General features: G+C 37.3%; 1 protein-coding gene across 1 annotated transcript; it reads left to right on the top strand.

Moving 5' to 3' along the window:
* The first annotated feature begins 2,094 nt into the window (after positions 1–2,094).
* FOXN1 (forkhead box N1) lies at positions 2,095–21,609 on the top strand. The gene is made up of 8 exons (XM_010082164.1): positions 2,095–2,148; positions 3,153–3,656; positions 5,858–5,965; positions 11,496–11,623; positions 12,434–12,530; positions 18,747–18,954; positions 19,510–20,037; positions 21,341–21,609. The coding sequence occupies exons 1-8, from the start codon at positions 2,095–2,097 to the stop codon at positions 21,607–21,609; spliced, it is 1,896 nt and encodes a 631-aa protein (XP_010080466.1).
* The last annotated feature ends 1,949 nt before the right edge of the window (positions 21,610–23,558 follow it).

Genomic DNA, 23,558 nt, shown 5'->3' with positions numbered 1-23,558 from the left:
TTTCTTTCAAGATGAGCGCCAGTTAGAAGTATATCTCCTCATCAGCCTCCAGTCAAGCTACTGGGAGAAGAACCTGCACCTAAGACATTTCTGAACTTTAACATCATTTTTTCCTGATATACTACTATAGGTGTCATACTTTATTTCCAAGCCCCATTGTGCTTTATCCCCTCGGGCAGTGCAGTCTTACTCATCATAAATACAGATTTCTCTTTGAACTGTAAGGGCAAAAAAGGTTTTCCACATCTTTAGGTGATATATCTTTGTTAACCAAACCTAATAAACCCCTTAGTTATTTACCTAACAGCTTTTTAAACACGTGGCAAGACCTTGCAAGTTAACTCTTGAAGTAAAGTGGCCTTTTCCTCCCAACTTACACACTTGAAATCTAAACAATGGACACAAGACACCTTTACATAGGTGCAGCATTCTGTGCATGACATAAGAAGACGATGCAAGTTCTTCTTCTGTACTTTCACTGTATGGTTACAGTGAACAAGGACTGGGAAAAAAAACATGGTAGAAAACAAAATAGTAGGAGATTAACTTTATTCCTCTTAATCTGAAGAACACCATCAGATATGTCTCATATATCCAAAGATCAAAGATTGGGAACTTGAGAGGAGACACAACTAACAAAAATAGGTATGGAATGATGAAGTCATTTACATATCTCAGATACATTTAATCATGCAAAACAAAATGAAAAGGCTGAAGGGATTGGTACTAATAAAAAAGCAAAAGTGAAAATATATGTCTGCAGTAACCATCAGTCTAAGTAATGACAGCAAAAAATCCCTTTTATTTTATGTAGTCCCACCAAAAGCGATTGGGGTGCATTTATATTACAATCTCTCAAAAAAGCAATATTGATAAATTTGCATAATCCCAAAGCAAGACATTTTCATTAACTTATGAACCTATAGAAAACAAAGAACTTATTTTTATAAAAATTGTGTGGTAAAGTCATATAAATTCTGTATCACATCTTCATTGTAATTGCACCTACAGAACATTTCTTTAAGAGCTAAAAAAAAAAAAAATTCAACTGAATTAGGAATGCTTCAGGGTGGGTTATTGTCCAGCTGCATATCTAACACTGTCTAGTCATCTGCATGTAACAAGATGGTTTCTTTTACAGTTTAAGTTTTAGAAAATATTTATTGTAATTTGATTTTGTCACAACAGGATTTCTATCTGACGTGGATTTGGTAATGGTTTCACTACTCCAAGATCAATCTAATATTAAATTTTCTTCTCCGGACACTCTGGAAAGGGACCAACAAGACCTCATGAAGACACAGGGGGATTCAGTATCCCCAGTTCAGCCAACTGTGAGTAAGATGGCCCAGTTCTGTTCTCTTTCTTCAGATGCACAAGCTCAGACACAATATTCAACAATTGCTGTGCTAAATCTCAGCATACTTAACTGGTAACAAAGTAAACATCGGAAATTTTATTCTTGAAGAGTAGAAGACTGAGTTACTCTTTCGAGCTAATCTTGAGCTCCATGTTAAACTTCCTATTCAATTGCTTAAAAATCCTATTACTTTAAAAACAAAACAGGCAATGCATCTAGCTACTAATCCCATAAAAATGCTACATCTAAAGTAATTCTCATCCTGTTTCTAAAATAAATAAATAAAAAGGTAGAAAAACAGAGAGATATCAAAACCTTTTTGTCTACTCCCTGCCAGTAGATACCTTCAAGCACTTCAGAATACCTTGGGACTTTTTTGAAATAAAATTCTCTCTCTCTCCTGTTGCCTGTATATTCATCGTGCTTACTTTTCATAATAAATGTACAACCAAGAATAGTGTTTTTCCTCAAACAACTGCAAAATAACCATTGTCATACTTTTATTACGAAAATTTCAGGTGAAGAACTGACAGCAATGCCATTTGTACAGCTTTCTATAACTAAATATACGGGGTGTTTAAAATTCTTATTTAACAAAAGATAGCATAAACACATGTATTAGGACTATAGAGAAGAATAAGGAAGTAAGAATTAAGAAATTACAAACTGAGTAAGTTTGTGTTCATGTGAGAAGCCAAACGTGTCATCGTCAGACTTTCTTTCTGCAGGAATCCATGACAGAACAAAACGTTAATGGCTTTGACACCCAGCCCCATGTGCGAATGAGTGTAAAACCTGTGCCATGTTCCACTCTGCAGGAAGCACTGGCTTTTATACCAACTTCTCTTTGGGACTTCTTGAAATCTAGTTCTTCCATGAAGGCATATATTCCTTTACCTGTTCTCCTAAAATACTGTAAGACCAATTTGGATTTAGAGGGGGAAGGAGGAAAGGCACCACTTGATAATCTGGTCTGACTTTAACACAGAACATTACCTTTTTGCCTTCACTGAACACAACAACCTGCTCTTGACTTAAGCAAGTCTTCTCCAAATTGTTACTTGGAGAAGTAACTTAAGCAAGGCATCCAAGTAGTTACTCATCCTTGATGTCAGGGAAAATATGCATAATTTCTAAGCTGAATGTGTTCAGCTTCAGGATCCAGGCACCAGCTCTTGTTAAGCCTTTCTCTTCTAGATTAAAGAGCACTTTAGTAGCTGTTATTTTCTTTTTGCTAAAGTGCAAAAGGGAAGGGAGGAGATGAGACAGGAAGAAGGTTAAAATGTCCGCCTAGAGCCTACCTGTCTCACAGCATGAGTGGGGCTATGTTAATGAAAGGAAGTGATGTAACTAGCAACATATCTGGCAGCTTGTAAAGCCATCAAAAAATGAGATCAAGCTTATTCGACTAAACTTGTATAGAACAAGACTTGCACTTACCATATTCCTGTCATTTAGTCTTTCACCACTTGATCATACATCATGTTTTCCCTGAAATTGTCAGACTAACTAGTCAATAGTTACCTAAGAAGTCCTATTTTTACAAGATAGTTGCATAAATTACTTCAGTCTTCTCAATGCTTGAATTAATTTACTTTTGAACAGTTTTGGATACCAAGTAACCAGAAAACCCTTTAGATCTTTTAGGGCTCCTCTGCATGAAGGTTGCTAGGACTACTAATTTTATACTTCGCATCAATAATGTATTTTTATGTACTTTTTGGTAAATAATAAAAAATAATAAAATATTTGCTCATACTAATCCTGAATAAATTTCAATAATTCATTGCAGGATAACCCCAGTTATAATTGCCAACCATATGAGTCAGACGGCACGACAGAAAGGAAGAGTTCAGAGTCTTCTCACAGCCCCAGCCCTGCTTCTCCAGCCCAGGATCAAATTCATGGGAGATATCCTACAAGCCAAGGAATTCACTGTGGCAAGAACAAATTTAAAGCATCTTTCGGTACTGAAAAATTCAGACGGTACAGTTACGAGGAAAGTACTGTAGGAAATTATGACAGGTTTCTCAAGAGCAGCAGAAACCCCTTTCACCCTTACAAGAGGCAGATCAGCGAAGATGTCTTCCAGGAAGCACATCAAGCCCTCCCACCAGAAGGTTCACCCTTCAAAAATGCTAGAAGCATCGATGGTTTTGAGGGTCTACCAGGATCTACATGTCCTGATGGGTCAGAGTCATTTCCTACACACATTCCAAACATCTCCACAGAACAACCATGGTGTAATAGCCTCCAGTACAGCACCACAGGTCAAGATCACGGTTCACAAGTCATGGTCAGTATTTTTTCTTTTAATTTCTGTTTTCAATGACAAAAATATGCTTTTGGAATTATTCTCTTATCTCTTAATGTGACTACATGTGCAAGTCTCTTGTCAACTTGCAGGCTAGAGCTCAGGATAGACATCCATATTTATGTGCCAAAGTTCTCTATTTTATGCCCTTTCTCTACTGAAAAACAATCCTTGGAAAGGTGCACAAGGACAAATGATTTTCCACTAGACATGATACACAAATCCTAAAGATCCAAATTCTTCCTGACAACAGGTTTTATATCAGTAGTTGTCATCAACTAGTATTTTCAAGGGACAAAAGTTCACAAAACAGTATTTTTCAAGCATGAGGACACATGTACCAGATTTGTTACAGCCCCTCAGCTGACCTGCATTTTTCTGGACACAAACAGAAGAGAAACTCTAAGACATTGGTACTATTTAAAATTAAATATAAGATTTGTTTATGGTATGTACAGTGTAATGGTACCTGGGCTAATTCACATACTGGATAGAGGCAACTGCCTATTTAGGGCAGCACAGAGATCCCTGAAAAACAAGGTAAATTACCCTCCAGTATCTCCACAAGGTATCTGGTGTGATCCAAAGCGTAAAGAATATCACCATAATCTAGTGCAGACAAAAACAATGTCCACATCTGCCAGGAGAGGGCCCTAACCACTGGTTCTAAATTGCTGTGAGACAAAGAATTTGAGGGTTACCAAAAGAAAGAGGGGTTAAAAAAAAAATCTTAATTGGATTAAGACAATTTACCAGGGAATGGAGGGGTGTGTTCAGGGTACATACCTGAGGATTGAAGCCATTCAGGTTAAGGAGGAAATCAATCTAAATCTCTTATTTCCTGGATAAACACTCATCTAGGTCAGATGAGTTTAACGCAAAACCTATAAGGAGTTAATGAAAAATATTCCCAATTTCTTCCCAAATCCCTGGGCTGTAAAATGCAGAGAAGTAAAGCTAGCACTGCAGGATCCCTTTACCAAGTACGTGTGACTAGTCAGGAAAAGACTGGCTCCTTGTTAATGTGTCTGCTGTCAGCATGCAGCTTCAGAGCTCTTACACACTGCTGGCAAGTTGACATTTCTGAAAAACTTGCCTTATGGCCACCAAAATAGCACAGACATTGATTTATTCCAAATGTGGCATTTGTGTGGTGCAAGAATATCAAATCAAGTCTAACATGTCCCCCTACGCTAATCTGTACTATAAAAGATGGTCATTACAGCCTTCCTTTAGAACAGAAGGGTAAGGTGCTACTAGTTCCCTGAAATAAGATGTCCATGACATCAGCTCTCAGAAGAGAATTCCTGGCCATGGATGTTAAGTGGGAGAAGGAACCTGAAGTCAGTCAGTAGACCTGCGGATAAGGACACTGCTTCAGACACACCATTCCCCGCACTGTTTATTACCAGCTAGCTCTACCTAGCTCTCTGCTTAGCATGCAGTTTGTTTGAACTGCTCTTCTAAAGCAGACAGTGTTACCACACACACTGCTGCACCCAGCATTCTAACTAAAACACAGCAGCATTTAACAGCCAGGAGCCTGAGCCCTGAACAGAGTCAAGCCCTAGGCAGAATCCAGGACAGGCAGCTGGGCAGAAGTGTGAGAAATTAACACTTGATCAAGTTCTCTAAGTCACAGATGCAGAAATAAAGCACATTCTTACTGTATTTCCTGTATCTTGATCAAATTCAGCAGTCAGCCTAGATTAATTCTTCTCTGCCACCTCTTTCCTGTGCATTACTGACCTCACCCTCTACCTAATGACAAAGCTCCAGCGTCAGCTTAAGATACTGACAGCCTGCAAGATAAAATCAGAGTATCAAAAAGAGGGAGAGACAGAGACACATGTGCACACTCAGGAATGAAAGCTGGACTATGCAGTTTGTATGTGCAGGGAAACAACGATAAACAGAAACTTGACATTTTATGAATTGGTCTTTGTACCGAATTTGGACTGTGAATTCCATTTTCAAGTAGTAACTATATAAATGCAGGAAACAATGTTTCTTCCTGTATCACTAGAATAGAAAACAAATTCTATGTAACACTTTCTGTGACAGAATCAAGTCCAAAAAAGTAGTATAATGAAAGACAAATTAGAACAGTAACTAACAGAATTATTAAATTTTAAATTGAGATGTTTTCTCTAATAACTCTTTCCTTAAATATTTTCCATCAGGATTCAGACATCAAACTTAGGACATCCCCACTGGAAGGGCAGCCTGGTTTGTATTGTTATCAGCCTCAAGTGCAGCAGATGTATTGCCCCTCACATCCTTTCCATCAGGTCAGTACAATATGTAGACCGAAAAACCCTGTATTTCCAGCATTATAACGGTACACAAAAAGACAGATGAAACACTACCTACTAAATTTGTGTTTGCAGGGCCATGTTTGTGTATATACATTTTGTTTATGACAATGCGATTTTAAAAGAACCACATCTAAACGCATTTTAAAAAGGTCAGACAGAAAAAAAAAAAAAGAAAAAACAAAAAAACAAAAACAAAACCCAAACAACAAAACCACACTTGTAAAAATTGGATCTTGGTACTGCTTATTTATATTTTCACCACTATGCTCAAAAAAATTGGCTTTGAAACCAGATAAATTATTAACATAACTGTCAGCATTTCATGATCCCAGGGAATTAAATGTGCTTTAACTTCTGAATAAAAGATACGCAACTATACTTAAAATTCAGATTATACATAAAAAAACACTTTCAAAGCAAAATTTTAACAGCAAGATGATGCCCGCTTTCCTTGTGCCTGATGGCACACACACCTCTTTTGCAATCTTTTGACTGTTACATCATCCCCAGTGAAAGACTATTCATCTGAAGCATAATTGACCATAATGCTGATGATGCAGGAGAATGCACAATATTAAGGTTGTTCTTCCATAATGTAACTATATTATTAATACTAAAAATCCACAGGAGTAACTGACACCTTGTTTTTCTGAGTGTGTCTAGACCTCACTTGAATACATGTCAGTTCATATTTTCAAAGCAGTGTACACACATTGTCTTTGTAAAATCATACGTACGTACATACTTTCACCTTACACGTGATCCTAGTACGTATCTACAGAGGTTTGCGAGCATGGTCCACTGAGCTTTGAAATCTTGGCATACAGGGAGGGTATGCACTACAGAAAGTAATTTGCATGACTCTGAAATGTCTTCAAATAATTTACTTTAGATATAAATGGTGGTGCTGTTCAATGCATTGAAATTTTCCTCTTTTATGCTCAGTTTTGCAATGTGCAAAATTTTCAGTAAGAAAGACATTCACAAAGATAAAAATATGTGTGAAACACACTATTTAAAAAAACAAACCCAAAACTTATTTAAGGTGAAATTAAGGCAATGAGGATTTTTCAGATATATAGGCAGAAATCCATGTACAAAAATAGCACAACTACCAAAACTCCCAACCATTAGAATTTAATTAAATTGAACTTACAGGAAATTAATACATATATAATATTTGAACATAAAAGCTCACAAGAATTACAACTCTTTAGATCCCAGTGACTGATGACTGATACTGCAAATCAACTGTACCATCTCATTTGATTTGCTCAAGAAGTATAAAAAATACGACTAACAGAGCAGTGATTTTACACTGTGCAAAGAAAACAAAAAATAGGTTACCATGATATTTCACTGCAATTGTTAATTCGTATGGTGTTACTAGTCTGAGTCATCTAAATAGTAATCATACCACTCATCATCAGGATTTAGCCCCTAATGAGGAAAAAGAAAGGTTATTTTTGGTATGATTTTCTTTACAAGGAAATTGAAGTAACTTCTGAAAACACATGCTGAACGACCATAAAGAACAAGAATAGACATATGGAGGAGTTTTATGACCATTGATAAAATTAAAATCATCTGTCTCAGATGACTTTTTAGGAATTTAATTTGTTAGAGTTTTGTAAAGGATGAATGAAAGTATTCCATACCTCTGTAGTGGTTTTTCATATTTTTAATTGTGTATTTCTTATAAATCCCCCACCTCTCTACTGAAACTTCATGGAAGATGTCTCACTATTACAGTATATAACCTCTCAGATATAGAGAGGACTAAAATAGGGATTAACTGTATCAACCACTTGGAGAGCTTCAGGGATTTCTATGGCCCTTCTGAACTTCTAGTGTCTGGTATAGTTAAAATGATCAACAGGATGGTGTGGCAAGGCAGCTCGATAAGCACCCTCAAGTCCCAACACTTGTATGAAGTAAACTTCTAACATCAGTTCCTGTTACTGCCATCTTTCTCTTCCTGCTCCCTCAGCTGTGGCCAGGCCCTGTCCGCTAACTGGACTTTGTATTTAAATCAGCTTAGGAACTCAGGGGCACAGAGGTTCTCGTCCAAGTAGGTGTTGCACAAGGACAGACCTTAGGGCATCCAGGTACTACTGAAGCTCAAATAGTTTCAATATCAAGGGCTTTTTGGATCCACTGTCCTCAGTGGGTAGCCTTGGAAAGCCTGGGCAGTGTACAGACACTAAATAGATGTAAGAAGGCACAGATAACGGAAAAAAAGCAGTTCTCCCACACTGAGTCAGTGAGAATGCACTCACTCCTGGCTTTTTTCTTTTACCTACCACTCTGGCATTCCACAAGCCAGAATTTATTGATTTTTTTCCTATAATGTGGCAAAAAGGTAATTATCTTTCAAGCTCTTATCAACACCATCATAATTAATTTACTTGTTTTTTCTTGTTATCCTAAAAGTCAATAGAAGCGATAAAAGCTAATGATAAAATAGAATAAAAAGAAAGGTGACATTACACTACCATCCTAACTTACAAATTTATTGATTCTATTATTGTTATTTTAGAAGAAAATGGTCCCAGATGAAGGATTAACTTGCCACAAAAGCTCTGTTAGTTCCCCCCTGGGACTGCAGCACAGACTTTGTGGATGTGCCACAGCACCATGCATCTCACACACAGTACAAGTGTCAGTTTTGTGCTTTAGCTGAAACTCCAGTTAGCTTGTTAATTCCTTTGAATCTTTTTAAATCTGAAGCAGGCACCAATCCCCAGTTACTGCTGATTTGATACCAGTACTATTACTATACCTTAGCATTAACCACATTCCAAAAACCTACAAAATTAAAGCTGAAATATACCTTCTGGGAGTTGCTAGGCAAGATACAACAAGCACTAAGAGGAAAGTCTTCCATCCACCTGCAGGCTGGCACTGTGACAGATCTCTTACACGCAGCAGGTTTCTGTTAGACTTCTCAATATCTGTGATTCTTTATGTTACTATAGTAAAAGTATAGCACCATGTTCTACTGCTTTGGGGAAAAAAACAACAGGTGTAAGCAGCCAGAGTCAAAATAGGTAGAATTGCTGTCCATGTGCCTTAATCAGATACGGGGAAATTAAAGAATATGTGATACAAGACTGAGAAGTGGAATAACATCTTTTGCATGAAGCAGCTCCAGTATTAACACTTTACCTTTCAAATTCAAGTGGAGCAGTGCAATTTAAATCACTAGGAAGTTACACTGAAGAGAACGGGCCCTTTAGCCTGAAGTGGAGGATGTTCAAACTACGCCCCACTTTTCATTAGAGGGATGAGAGAGATCAAATCCTTTATTAATTTTGCCCAAATGATAAAATGGCCTCGCCTTCCCCTTTGCTGGACACAACACAAATGATGACTCATAGGAAAAATTACTTCTTACTGACCTGAAAGAAACAGCAGACACTTACTGAAGTCACCTACCCACCCACCATAAAACACGGACACCTTTCATGCCAGTCGTGCGACTGTAAAACCAGCTCAAGCCTGTCATACCAGACCATTCCCCAGCCTCTGTTCCCTCAAAAAGGAGTAATGAAACCAATAAAACAAAAATAATCCTTAAAATGCCCAGGTCTCGCCTTTGGTGATGACATCACGACCAGTCCCATCTTAGTATCCTTTCCTTTCAAAGAGCCACTGAAACCAATAAAATCAAAATTATTGTATGAATTGCCCAGTTTTCTACTCTGGTGAAAAACCTGCACACAATGCAACAAAGCAGGTAGCACAGAACTGCAGACAGAAATTAGTTCACAGCTGTTCTGGTGACTGCAGTTTTGCCCGGTATTTGGTTTAACAAGGCAGGACATGATTAATTACATGCATCTCATTTACTTCACCCTGCTTACTGTAGCAAACAAATGAGTGTTTTCAGTATGTTTTTATACATTCCATTTCAGGCAGTTTAATGTTAGAAAGATAAAAGCAAATACACAAAAACTCAAGCAACAATAAAATTACTGAGAAACCGAAATAAATTATTCAAAATCCAGAATAAATAAAAAAACTATGAAGATTTTGCAAGCACATTATAACCTTTCACAGGCATTTTAAGGGGACAAAGACCAAGAGCAACAGAAGTTACTGGTCCAAAAATAGGAATGACAGCAAGAAACTAAGGAGATGTATAAGCTAAGTAACAAGGAAATTTTCCCAACAAGTCTTGAAAGATACATAATAATGTTTCAGAGGAACCATAAAACCCTCATGACACAGGACTTCTAGAGCTAAGCAATAAAATACTCGAACAGGGCTCAGCAACCCTTGAGTACTAGGGAAGGCATGCAGGTAGATTTTTTAATGGCATATGACATGACTCCTAATTTTGGCCATGCCCTAGCCCTGGCATCTGGAGAGATTCATCTGTAAGAGGCAGAAATTCCACTCACACTGAGCTCTGAGTTCAGTGGGAGCCTTTGCCTCACAGAGAGCCAACTGATGGTATCTTACCTTAGCAGGCTACTGTTTCTTTATTCTTGAAAGTTGCTTGCCAGCAGGTTTAAACTGCAATTTGGAAAAAAAAAAATTATGACCAACTGCTGTGTTAAAAAATTGAGAGCAAACCTACAGAAACTCTGATGCAATCGAGGGTATTTATATGTATTATCTCCCCTCTTTCACCTTTTTTTGCATTGGCATATTTCTATCATGGTGATCGCACGACAGGCCAGCCATTTCTTTAGTATGTCTTGAGAGGTGGACAGGCTTAGAGATCTCTCGAAGAGATAGCTCAGCATTTCAGTCTCGGGTAGCATTCTGCTGCTTGTTCCTAGGGACGGGGTGAGGGGAGTAGAAATGCTATCTGATTTTAGGCATCCCAGCTATTCTTTTTATTTTTTTGATATAGAAAATGGAGAAAAAGAAGCTGCTTGAGGTCATGGGTAACGGCACTTCCTTCTTATATTTTTAGTGGCTTTCCTTAATAGGCTTATTTTGTTATGGTGCATGTTGTTTGAAGTACTTTATTCTGGATTTTTAATTATTATTTATATAAATACAATTATACCATTAATTTATTTCTCTGCATAGTGCAATGTTCAGGGGAGGCTGAGCAGGCTCACTGGAAAAGAGATGGCTGAAGGGAGGTATGCTTTAGGTCTATAAAATTATGAATTATCTGGAGACAACTAATAGAGTACAGTTACTCTGATTTTTTCACAAGAATTCAGTAGCATAACAGGCAATAATAAAGTTCCTTTTTTTTTTTTTTCACATACTTCAATTTGGAACATACTGCAACTAGATCCAGTAGCAGCCAATGTATCAGTGAGTTCCTCTTGATACATGCCCTGCTGCTTCTACTTCTTAAGCATTGACTAGTAATGTTTTCCAATACCATGCTAGGAAGACTTTAGGTCCGACTTGGCATAACAGCTATTAAATGTAGGCAGAGGACAATGAAATAGTTTACTACTGTTTTTAAGAAATACATATTTTTGAGAGCTTGTTGCTAAGCCAAGTAACATCTCTTCTATTGTATCATCAGTATCCCTCAGGAGGCAGCTATCCTGTGACTTACATTACTTCGTCACACTACCCTTACCAAAGAATTGCTCCTCAAAGCAGTCAAGAATCCCAGCAGCCTCTATTTCCCAAACCCATCTACTCCTACAGGTAATAAAATATTTTTTTCAAGTCCTAATGTTACAAAAAATACACTATTTACCCATGGCCTATTTCCAGCATAATTTGCAATAACATGCTTACTCTTACTTGTCTTGTTCCTGGTGTGCTGTGTCCTGTTTGTATGAATCACAAGATGTTCCAGACTCTGGGGCCAAGGCAGAGGGAAATGAAGTGTTGTAAAGCATGTGAACAGTCTTGATCACCCCCACAAAAGCTAAATGTTTCTATAATACAGAATCTTGGGTGTTGCAAAGTTCATCAGCAGAAGACTAATCACACTTAGTTGTCTTTTCCAGGACCTGTATTAAAACTAATTTTTTTCTCCAGTTACTAGAGCAAGGAAATGCCTAGGAAATGTATCAGATATGCCAGTCACCACACAGGTTTAGCCCCCAAACAGCAGCCTAACAAAGTAGATCAGACAAATTTTAATTATACCTTCTGTCACCATCAGCCTGATATTCTCTTTGTGGCCTTTACCAGTTTAAGCATTCAAACACAACCTTAAATAAATACACAATAGCAGGATTTGAAGGCTGTGGTCTTGATTCCACTTTCTATTACTTTATTTTAAACCCAGGTTGGACCTGGGTGCTTTGAGAATTACCTCTAAAAGTTATGCAGTGTAAGCAGATTGCTTATAAACAACCAAGTGAAACTTTAAGCATCATCGGTATTCATGCTACGACAGTGAAAGCCAGAGTAATTACTCTAGCTTACTGTGAAAAATAGTCTTTTTTTCTGCTTCTGAGGAGTCAAGCAGAACAGGTTAAAATACTTTTCTTTCTCTCCCTAAAGCATCCTGATCTTCATGGCACTCAAAAACAGCAAGACAGGGAGCTTGCCAGTCAGTGAGATTTACAATTTCATGACAGAGCACTTTCCTTACTTTAAGGTGAGTTCCACGGGGAGCGGGGGAAATCTCTCTCTAAGCTTACATGGCAGCAGAGGGAATAAGGGAGGGGATTCAGTCTATGAAAATGGATAAATTCTACTAGATTAATATCAAATCAATTACACACTATACACCTTCATGATCACAAACTACCAAGCATTTTAGGCCTAGGCAGAAATGCGAACATGATCTGTGGCAGTATTTAAGACAAAAAGGTATTAAGAACTGTTCCAACTTTGAGTTTGTGTAGATAACAAGTGGCCATTCCTCACCAACAACTCATTAAAAGGATAAATATTTTTTAAAACACATCCATTCCTTCCTCTCAGATCTCAAGTACAGGCAGAACTGGTCTTGTGGCTTCCTCTGCCACCAATAGCACCTCCAGACTCATGTGGAAACAGAGGTTCAAGGTTATCTTGCTCTGTTCTGGAGCTGGGATATCCATCTTAGGCAACTTCACCACTTGCATGCACTGTACAAAGAAAAGTATAATGTGTGATAAATGGCACTAAGCTCATAATTACAGAGTAACGTCGGTGAAGGTAAGGGTGTATGGTTTGCAGCAGATACTATTGAAATTTAAATCCATGCTGTAGGAGAATGGTTTCTTGCACATGGAATGCAAGTGGAAAGAGATTAGTCAGCACATGATCCAAGAGCAGAAGGATTACAGTTAAGATTTTAAAAAGAACTATAATAGAATCATCAACTGCTGCTCAACACAGTTTCATTACTGCTGATTCTTCAAAACCATCTCACTAAAAGTCCAGATCGGGTGACCTACAACTGTTAGCAAGACCCAAAAATGAAAATAAAGCAACATGGGTCTGTCCTGTTCCCTATTGCAAATAAACATGCAGCAATTCAAATACACTTAAAGGAAATACAGAAAGGCAATTCAAACATTTGTACTAAGAACACTAAGAATAAATAAAAAGAAATGTTCTGACACTGTTTTGCAATGGTTTTGGACACTGAGGATAAATATTGCCCAAAAAAAAAAAAAAAAAAAAGAACATGTCAGTAATCAGAGAAAAAGAATAACACGCTCTCATGAAGGAAGAACTGTTAATGATTCATTACACTTCTGTATTCCCAGAATTCCAGGTTTCCTCTCAAAGGAATCACTAGCTACTCTATTATTTGTTGCAAGCAAGAGAAGGGAGGAAAAAAAATAAGGAAACCTACCATCATAATTCAAGAAATATTCCATCACAACATGACTGGTCATAATCCACTGACACAAATCTGAAGCACTCCAACATTGTTAAATGACAGAGACACAAACAATTTTTTAAGCTAAACACACGTGAAATTAAGTAATGACAGTAACCTAAACAGGGAAAGGAAAAAGGGTAGGATGGCACATGGCAAGAACATAGTAGCTGTAATTTTTTTTTTCATTTTAAAAACAAGAATAAATTTCAAGATTTGTATTTTGTCCCTAACAGAATATTAACTCTACTTTCCATGCATTTACCGCTAGCTGCAACAAATATTAATAATCTAAAGGAAAATAGTTGGAGGAATTGTGAAAAAGGTCCTAGGCCACAACATCCTGAAACTGATATTTTGCAGAACTACACTTCTTAGCATAATGCACAAATCATGTGATCTACAGCAGAGTAATACATTCTTATCTGATCACTGTTTTCTAGAAAAATGGCATGAGTCTCAAGCAGAGAGGTGGCACTATTAAAAATAAGTTTTACAGGCTTGTCCACATTTATTCATCAGACCAAACTGACACTCATTCTCTTCTGTCTTACAACATGATCGATTATGAAATTAATCATTAGCTTGCAAACTAAATGCTGGTGCTGACAACACACACAGAATTCCTCAGACACAAGACTGTGGCTCTGCCAGGTGACACCTTCCTGGTCCTGAAGTTAAAGTCATTCTGACACAGCAGAAACATTAGGGAGATGTACATCCTTTCCTCAACTCTGTATCATGTGTAAATATTGTGTATTCTATATATTGTGATATTTTGTGTGCAAATGTGTACAGATAGGTACACGTTCACATATCTGTGTGTATGTATACACACATCTGTGTGTACATATGCTCATCCATACAGTAGGTATATTTCTACCACAGCTTTAAATAACTGTTTTATACCTAATCTAAACTTTTCCCTTCTCACTTATCAAAATGGCCTATTCCACAGGGAGTAGGTTTTGGTGGTGGTGGTTTTTTGGGTTTTGTTTTTTTTTTGTTGTTGTTGTTTGTTTGCTTTTTTTTTCAGATCTTCATGTCTTTTTCTTAATTAATTTAAAAATTTACGAGAATGAGGATACTGCTGTCACACACATTATAGGAAAAGAATGGTGCAGAGGGTACTACTGGAGCATTCACTTTTCTGTGACAGCTTTACATTTGCATTTTACTTACAAATACAGTCAAATGTTTTAATAGTTCCATCCCAAACATCCTTCAAATAAGCAGGGGAGAATACACAAGCAATATTATGCTTATGGGCACTAAGCCCTGTCTACTCCTGGTCTTTACAGCAGCCCACAGAATTATCAATATATGGCAAAAACTAATATCCTCTATCCCCCCTTTTTTGTAGAGTCTTGAGCAAGATAAAGTAATATAAAAATCAGCAAAGAACATTTTGTTGTTGCTACCAGAACTCACTAAATAGCAGGATACAACAGGGGGAGGGGAAGCAACTTAAGTTGGAGAGAAACAGAGTACAAGTGTACACAGAATCTTGCTGGGAGACATTAGATGATACAAGCCTAGTCAAATTAACTTGTATTCGCTGCCACAGCAAATTCAGTTTCTATGATGCAACAATCTCATTTCTAGTTGAAACAGAGCAATCCAACTCCTACGTCCTAAAAAAAACATCTACGCAGCTAAAGTAGAATTACTCTTTGATGTACCTCTCCCTTCTCTTGAGACCTAGATTTAAAGAGAAAGGGTTTTGCAAGATCACTGAACTCTTTAAACTTCAAGAGGTGGTCAGGATCAATGGGTCTGTACAATAATATTTTCTGCTTGTCATCCTTTGTCTTTGTAGTGATTAGCGAGTCTAACAGAAAGCTTTAATCTTCTTAATTGGTGTTATTGCCAGTGGTCCAAGAGGTTAGAAAGGTCTGTGGTCTGATGGAACTTTCAACAGCAAGTATCCTCTTGTAGTGTCAAATTCCACACAGCTTCACCCACACTACACCGAGTGCAGCAATGGCAGAAACAAGCCCTAGCAAGGAGATTCCAACTAGACGAGAACAGCTTCAGTAGCCAAAGCTCAGTTCATTAACAGACAATCAAATGTTAACTTAAAAATCTGGTGGCAGAGCTGTAACACAAACACACTGCCACAGTGTTCCTTCAGGGCCTACCTAAGTAAATGACTATTTTTCGCTGCTCAGCAATACCAAGTTTAATGCAAGAACCTGTTCAACTATTGGCAACAGTCTCCAGAATAAATCCATGTACTTTTTGCTCTTACGTTTCTAAAACTATCTCACAGTTTACACCCCCACACATTCTGAAAACCTCTGAGAAATACATGCCACTCCCATCTTCTCTGGTGCTTAGCAGAAACACTAATTATCTTGTCTAGATACAGACAGAGGTATACGTAGCCTTGTGCAGGGCAAGGAGAACTATATTCTTTCAGGTCAGCTTATTCAGGAGCTAAGTACACATCTCACCTAGGAGGAAGAGTTTTGTTTACTTTTGAACCTGCCAGAAAACACCTTGAATATGATCTGCAAGGAAGAAAATCAGATTCATCATCTTCAGTATTAGCCCATGGCAGAAAGGGTTTTCAAGGACGGGGGGGGGGGTGTCTGGTTTTTTGGTTGGTTTTTTTTAATAGAAATGCACCCTGTCTCACCCATGGGACTGGCTAACAGCATAGTGAAATGCTGACATCAGGTGGGCCAAAAGGGTAGAAACTGTGCTGCTATGAAGGGAAAATAATTTCTTTTTTAGTAAATAACACATTTAACTTCCACAACTACTTTTTTTTAAATGAAGAAAGCAAGTATTAAATTTGATCCTCAGATTCTTCAGTTAGGCTATTAACACCTTAACCCACAAGACAGCCCTTCACAGCAAGCTAGGAAAAAACACGTTTTACATTTCTGCTAAAAGTGGAATTTCTGTCAAATTATGTTCAAAAATTCATGGTGTATAATGTAAAAGCAAAAATGGACACAAGTAAGTTATAAAATATGATCTTAGAGGAAATCTGTTACACTAGGCAACAATTAGAGAAAATAACAAAAAGTTGGCTTTATCTGAGAAAAGGAACCCCATTAATAAAGCACAAGAATGGAAAGGAAATTTAAAGTGCATAAAAGCGATATTTTAATTTTCAACCTCTTTAAAAAGAATGTGGAAAACCATATTTATTTCTTGTGCTCTCTGTTCAATAATTCTCTGTGGCTAATATAAACAACTATGATGACAAATATTTATAAACAATTATGATGACAAATATTTTGCTTTCATGAATATAAATCAATAGTGGCACATAGGCAACTTCACCCCCCTTTCAGAGAGTTGCTTAATTTCTTTTAATTCTTATGACACACAGATGAGGATTTTTTGGAAACAAGAAAAGAAAAAGCATCCAAAATCGGTTTAAAAAAAAAAAAGAAAAAAGGCCTTACACACACTAGTACTGAAGATCATTCTTTGTAATCCGATGAGCTCAAAATCTCAAGTGAGAGGGAATTTATTCTCTCATCTCTGCAAATGCAGACCTTTTGGAAAGAATGTCATTTGACTGACACAGGTAAAGCGACCCTTTTATTTTTTTAACTGGTCTTACAGTGACAGGGGAAGTCTAGCTGGACTAGCAGTTGCATCTGTTACAGTGAAGTTGGGTTTCTCACATTGATTCCTACCACTATGTAGCAAGTCATTCTTCCTGCCTTTTTTTTTTTTTTTTAAGATTATATTGCAGTGGCAATGAGATAAAACAGTTCTACTCAGATATGTGACAAATAGCATTGTACAGTGCCTACAAAAAGAAAAGCAAGGAACTGACATCAGGAATTTACTATGGGAATCTTCTGAGTTCTACTCAGATATGTGACAAATAGCATTGTACAGTGCCTACAAAAAGAAAAGCAAGGAACTGACACATCAGGAATTTACTATGGAAATCTTCTGATATGAACAAGCATATTAACTTACAAAGCCTTAACGTGATGGGCAGTATCTTCTGGCTGCATGACTAAGTAAGCATAAATTAGTGAAATCAAACAAACAAACACCAGACAAACTTATTTGCAGTAAAAGGATACAGTGCCATTTCTTCAAGATCGGTAGTTCAGACTAGCAAGCAAACAAGCAAACAGGCATTTCCCATCAGAATCTGAGCATGACCATTTTGCTGGGTATTCCCCTCTTCATCCCTCACAGCAGTATTTTCAAAGTTCTTTTACAAAGGGGGAAGGGGGGAGGGAGGGCGCGGGGGAAGATTGTACAAACAGAGGGAAGATTTTTTTTTTTTTTACTAGGTTTTCTTTTCTTTGCAGTTGAATGCAAAAGTGTTCTCAGGGAAAGGAGGAAATTCTGTTTCCCTCATTGACCAGAAATTGACTGAATAAAAATAGAAAATTCATTTTAATGAAGCTTACATGTTTTGTTCAGTTTAAATAACCTTCAAGCTTCCACTGAGTTAAAAATAAATGCAAAGCAAAAAGATGCAGTGATCAGATGCTGTATCTCATCTGTAGGGCTTGTGATTAAACTATTTGGTTATATAATTGGCTAGCATACAAAGTTACACCTACAGTAGCATGCTAAAATTCTTTTGAAGTCTGCCTGGACACTTGAGTCCAAGTAGGCACGTAGTCCTTCAATTAAGTGTTCAAAATTTTTCTAGGTATTCCAAAATACATTAAGAAGATAGATTTCCTGTTGGTTCACAGTTCTAGAATATAATTATTTACACGCTTAATTCTTGTGATTTGCAAATTGACTTAAAAATCCAGCAGCCACTCTGACAAGGCCAACCTTCTTTCTTAGGACAGTTACTAATTTTATCTGATTCCGCTCTCCCGCGTAACATGACTGTAACATTTTTGTGGCTTCCTTCTAATGTACAAGTTTCATAATGTAGAAAGTGTAATCTAAACAGCATTTCTTATAATCTCATCAGTCAAAACAGAGAACTATATTTGGATTTATTTTTTTTTTCCTTGAAGTTCCATTCTTAGATTGGATTTGTTTTTCCAGACAGCTCCAGATGGCTGGAAGAATTCTGTACGCCACAACTTATCTTTGAACAAATGCTTTGAGAAAGTTGAAAACAAGTCAGGCAATTCTTCTCGGAAAGGCTGTTTGTGGGCTCTGAACCCAGCCAAAATTGATAAGATGCAGGAGGAGCTCCAGAAATGGAAGAGGAAAGACCCAGTTGCTGTAAGGAAGAGTATGGCAAAGCCAGGTCAGTAATATATTGGTCTATTAGTTCTCAAACAGTGGTCCCCAGAACTTTCCTTTGCAACAGGCACCAAGCTGTATTAGAGAAGTCATACATGATTTAGGAAAGCATTGAATAATTTTTCCTGGTTATAAAGCAATTGGCAAAATAATAACTAAAAAAAATAATTAAAAAGCAGAATTAAATAAGACCTGGTTTTGCAGGAGTGCTTCCAAATAGGCACAAAGAAGCCTCACCAAGAAAACATTCTCTCTTGACACCTCTCTAAGCTTTAAGATAAAAACAACACTGAATAAGTACTACAGAACAAAATCTGAAATTAAGTATCCAACCTTTAAACACAAAAATGCAATTTATTACATACTCAATTGGCAATAATTAGAAAAATATTTCAAACATTTTAGGCTTTTGGACTTCTTACCATATACTGACTAGCACTTTTGTTTGCCATTCCACTCACACATTTCCTGAGGAACAATAATCTTTATAACTTGCAGCTAGAATTTTAAGGCTCTGTAAGGAATAAGTAAGTAATGGACTTTTTTTGTTGTTTTGTAGAAGAACTTGATACACTGATAGGCGACAAAAGTGAAAAGCTGAGATCTTCAATCATGTCCTGCAGTCCGACTGGTGTTGCAAGTGCATCCCTTTCCAGGCAGATGGCAGTCCAATCCCATTCCTTATGCGAGCCCTCTCTTTCCTCCAGTATACCACAGCCACTGCACAGTATCCACGCATCAGGAGCTCTACACGTCAAGAGCCCATTACCAAATTTGCTCGGGGGGCAGCAAACTGCGTGCTATACATCACCGCAGGGTTTTCCTCAAATCTCAACTACATTAATGCAACAGTCACCTGACCCTCAGACCCTGTTTCCTTCTGGGGAGGCTCAAAGTGAACTCAGAACTCAGCCCAGCATCACCCAGGATTCTCCACTGCCGGCTCAGACCCCCCCGATCTGTGGTGTGAAGATGCTGACAGAGCACTCGACAGCCAGGACGATGCAGGACACGCTCATGCAGGAGGGAGATCTCAGCAACGATATCGATGCTCTTAATCCATCCCTTACTGATTTTGATCTGCAAGGTAGGTATCTAAGGTATTTCTGTTTTATAGAGCCAGGCTTACTACATCACATCCCAACCCTGCATAAATACTTCTTTTTTCCTTCAATTTTCAAAGGTATCCTGCATTAATGTAAACAAACACTAGCAGAATGAAGATACGATTTTTGCCCTTCTTTTTAAACTACTTGCTCTTGCCACTGCTATACGGACCAGCTTTCTAGGTTACATTATTTTGGACATGTAATGTTGCACGATATCTTTAAAAAGTTTCCCAAGAAAGCTATAGATTTACATCCAGAGCTTAAAAAAAAGACCCTGCTCACTCTTGACTAGGACTGTCAATATTAAATACTGCGATACAGTATTAAATACTGCAATACATATTTTCCACTGAAAACTACTCCACACAATTATTTGGTGCATATCAAGAGAATTGTCATGTGAGGAACACAGAGAATATTTTTTATTGAATAAACATGTTAACATTTTTCTTCATTAATATTTATTCAAACACCTACATCTTTGCTCAAAAGAACGCTATTTACTCCTTCGCTATTTACTCCTTCACAAGTTTCACAGGCTTTCATATGACCTGTGCCCTGAACAGTTGTATTTTCTGAGGTGTGTTCTTAAATACTTAGACATGTAATGCAGACAGTAAAGTTACTGACATCAAGTAACTGAATCATCTTGAATGGACAGGACTTCAAACTATAAGAACATAGATATCCATGCAAAAATAAGAAAAAAACACCTACCAAGTTTGTGTGTGCACGTATATGTATCTATTTATGTACGTATACATACAAAATAAAACCTGTGGGTTCCAAACAATAAAGCTCTTGCTGTACCAACTAACATGCAAGAATTGCCCTCCTGCCCAGACACAAAGCAGTACACAAAGCAATCTAAATTGACAGAGCAAAGAAACAGTCTTAACCTGCGTGACTAGGGAAATGTAATTGCCGTGCCATTGTACTGTCACAAATATTCTGCAATCCTGCCATGCCCAGATTCCTTTACTAACGTTAACAACACAGGTTTTTTTGAATCCTCAGCTTCTTCCTCTTTCAGGCAGCTGGATCTCACATTCCATTCATTTCTCTGAACCTCTTTCCGTTTTACACAGTTAATCTGGAGGATGCTCCTTTGTACTGTGAGAGCTCTGTATGCTTCACCAATGTGGTACAATTCCAACTTCCCTCTATCCTTGCCTTTAGCTTAAATTATTTAACCTTACCTATACCAATGTCTCCCATAAAACAATGTTTCAAAAAGGATATATAAAGAAAGTTGAACTAATCCACTTTGTTTTGTTATAGGAAATCTTTGGGAGGAGCTGAAAGATGACAGCCTAGCTGTGGATCCCCTGGTTCTCATTTCATCATCCCCAACGTCTTCCCAGTGTTTCCCTTCTCACTGCCAGATGGAGAACAGCAGCAGCAATAACGTCACCATCCAGAACGGAACTCCACACAGCAACCTACCCGACCTACAGCTCACTACTCTTTACTCTGCCTTTATGGAATTGGATACAGTGTCTCCTGCCTACCTAAGTAATTCTGGATCCAAACCTATAGCACTAATGTGAACCACGCATCAATCTAATTATTATTTTGTCTAAATACAGTCCTAACCATCACACACACTTACCTATCTGATTTATGTCAGCTGAAACTGCTTCCATTGGAATAAGAATAATCTTTTTCCAGAACTCGCCCGCAGGATATGTAGCTTTACTATGATAATTTTCCACAGACATACAATAAAAAAAAAAAAATTAAAACTATTTAAAGGTTATATTGTTAATGGCTGAACTGGTCAACACCATTTTATCAAGCCATTCATCTTCTGCATCTTCCAGAAACAAATTTCTATAAGAGGAAAACAAATGACTGACTTTTTTTTTTTTTTTTTTAAATGAAAGCTGCTTGCAAATGAACATAGAAGTCAAAGCAAACAATACTCTAACTTATTTCCTGGAGCCAATGATGTCAACAACATCTGCAACAGACCACTAAAAAAAAAAAAAATCTGCATATTAAAACATTTATAGTACCCTTGAAAGAAGTTCTGGGGTTTAAGAAACAAGAACATAAACTGAAAATTCTGCAAGTATTAGAAGATAGAGGACTAGCTGCTGACAGACTAAACCAAAACAACAAATAGACTTGAGTGAAAAATCTAAGTTTCACGGTGTTTAAACAGAAATTTAAAACTCTGCTTTTTTAATAAAAAAACCAAAACCATTTAGTAGAATTTTTATTTGGCTGGAAATTATTCGCATTCATTCCTCTATTTTTATCCACAAGCTGAACAGTAAGATGAATTCTTCAAACATTAAATCAAAATTTTGAAAAATGCTAAAAAAAGAGAGAACAATAACTCTTGCAGTTAGCAGAATCCAGAGAGCATCTCCATTTTAACATCCAGCTGCCATCAGATACATCCAGCAAGGTTTATGATGATGCTGACTAGCCCTTGGATTAGGATAGTGTATGGTTCCCACCACGTACTAAACGAAGGCATTTCAGTAGCCAGTTTCTCAGGAACACACTTCTCTCTCTGATTTACCATAAAGGTGCTGCTTGTCACACAACAAAACAGTGTCTTATTTCAACTGAAGCAATCTAAAACCAAAACAATCTGGAGCAGGAACCTTTAACAACACTAAGGAAAATAATCTACAAACCAAAAAATACCAAAGTGTCTTCAAATGTCATCTCTCTTCAGATATTATGGAAACTGGGAAGAAGCTAAGGAGGTTAAAATTTGAGTCAGACTGGGTTACTTACACTATAAAAAGAAGCAAAAAATTACAAAGTGAAGACCAGGTAGAACAGTGAGATAGTATTGTTAAAATAAATGCATGCAGGTTTAATTAGTTGCTTTCTCACAGCAGGGTGGAAGTACTGCCACTTAAGACTGAAGCCAAATCCAGGTTCCAATCTACATCCTCAACCATGCCTACTAGGCCAGACTGAAAACAAAATCAGATTAGGGGCAGATGGATAAAGAAGATTTAGGAAGAACACATGTGATGGAACTTTGTAATCCCTTAGGGAGCTATCAAGAAATCCTTACTTCACTTGAGCACCTCTTTCTCTGCGTTCCCGCGTACAGAATACACAGAGTCAAGTTTGCCAAGCTATTCTATGCAAAAAAACAGCAGGAAGAGAGTTATGCAAACCCTCTAGAGTTAGGTGGATCAATTCTTGATCATATATGTATTTAATATGCATTTCTTTATCTAAATGATGAGCCTAAAGCATGTAGTACATATAAAGCTGCTAGACATTATAGTCAGTATAATTAAAGTTACCAAGTTACAAATAAATACCTACCCAGTACAAACTTCTAAGAGCAATAATATTATCCTAGATATCTTTTTGAAAAATGAATCAAACAAATATATATCCTAATATAACTATGCATTGAGAAAAATTCATTCATTCCTCTGTGATCTGTGTTTAACAGGCAAGGGCAGTCTCTCAGATGCACCAATATATTCCATGCTTGTGACCATACATGTGATCATGA

Source organism: Pterocles gutturalis, unplaced genomic scaffold (genome assembly GCF_000699245.1).
Source record: "Pterocles gutturalis isolate BGI_N339 unplaced genomic scaffold, ASM69924v1 scaffold16879, whole genome shotgun sequence".
In the NCBI taxonomy this organism is placed as follows: Eukaryota; Metazoa; Chordata; class Aves; order Pterocliformes; family Pteroclidae; genus Pterocles; species Pterocles gutturalis.
Note: the sequence above shows the minus strand (reverse complement) of the source record. Positions and strands in the feature narration are given on the sequence as shown.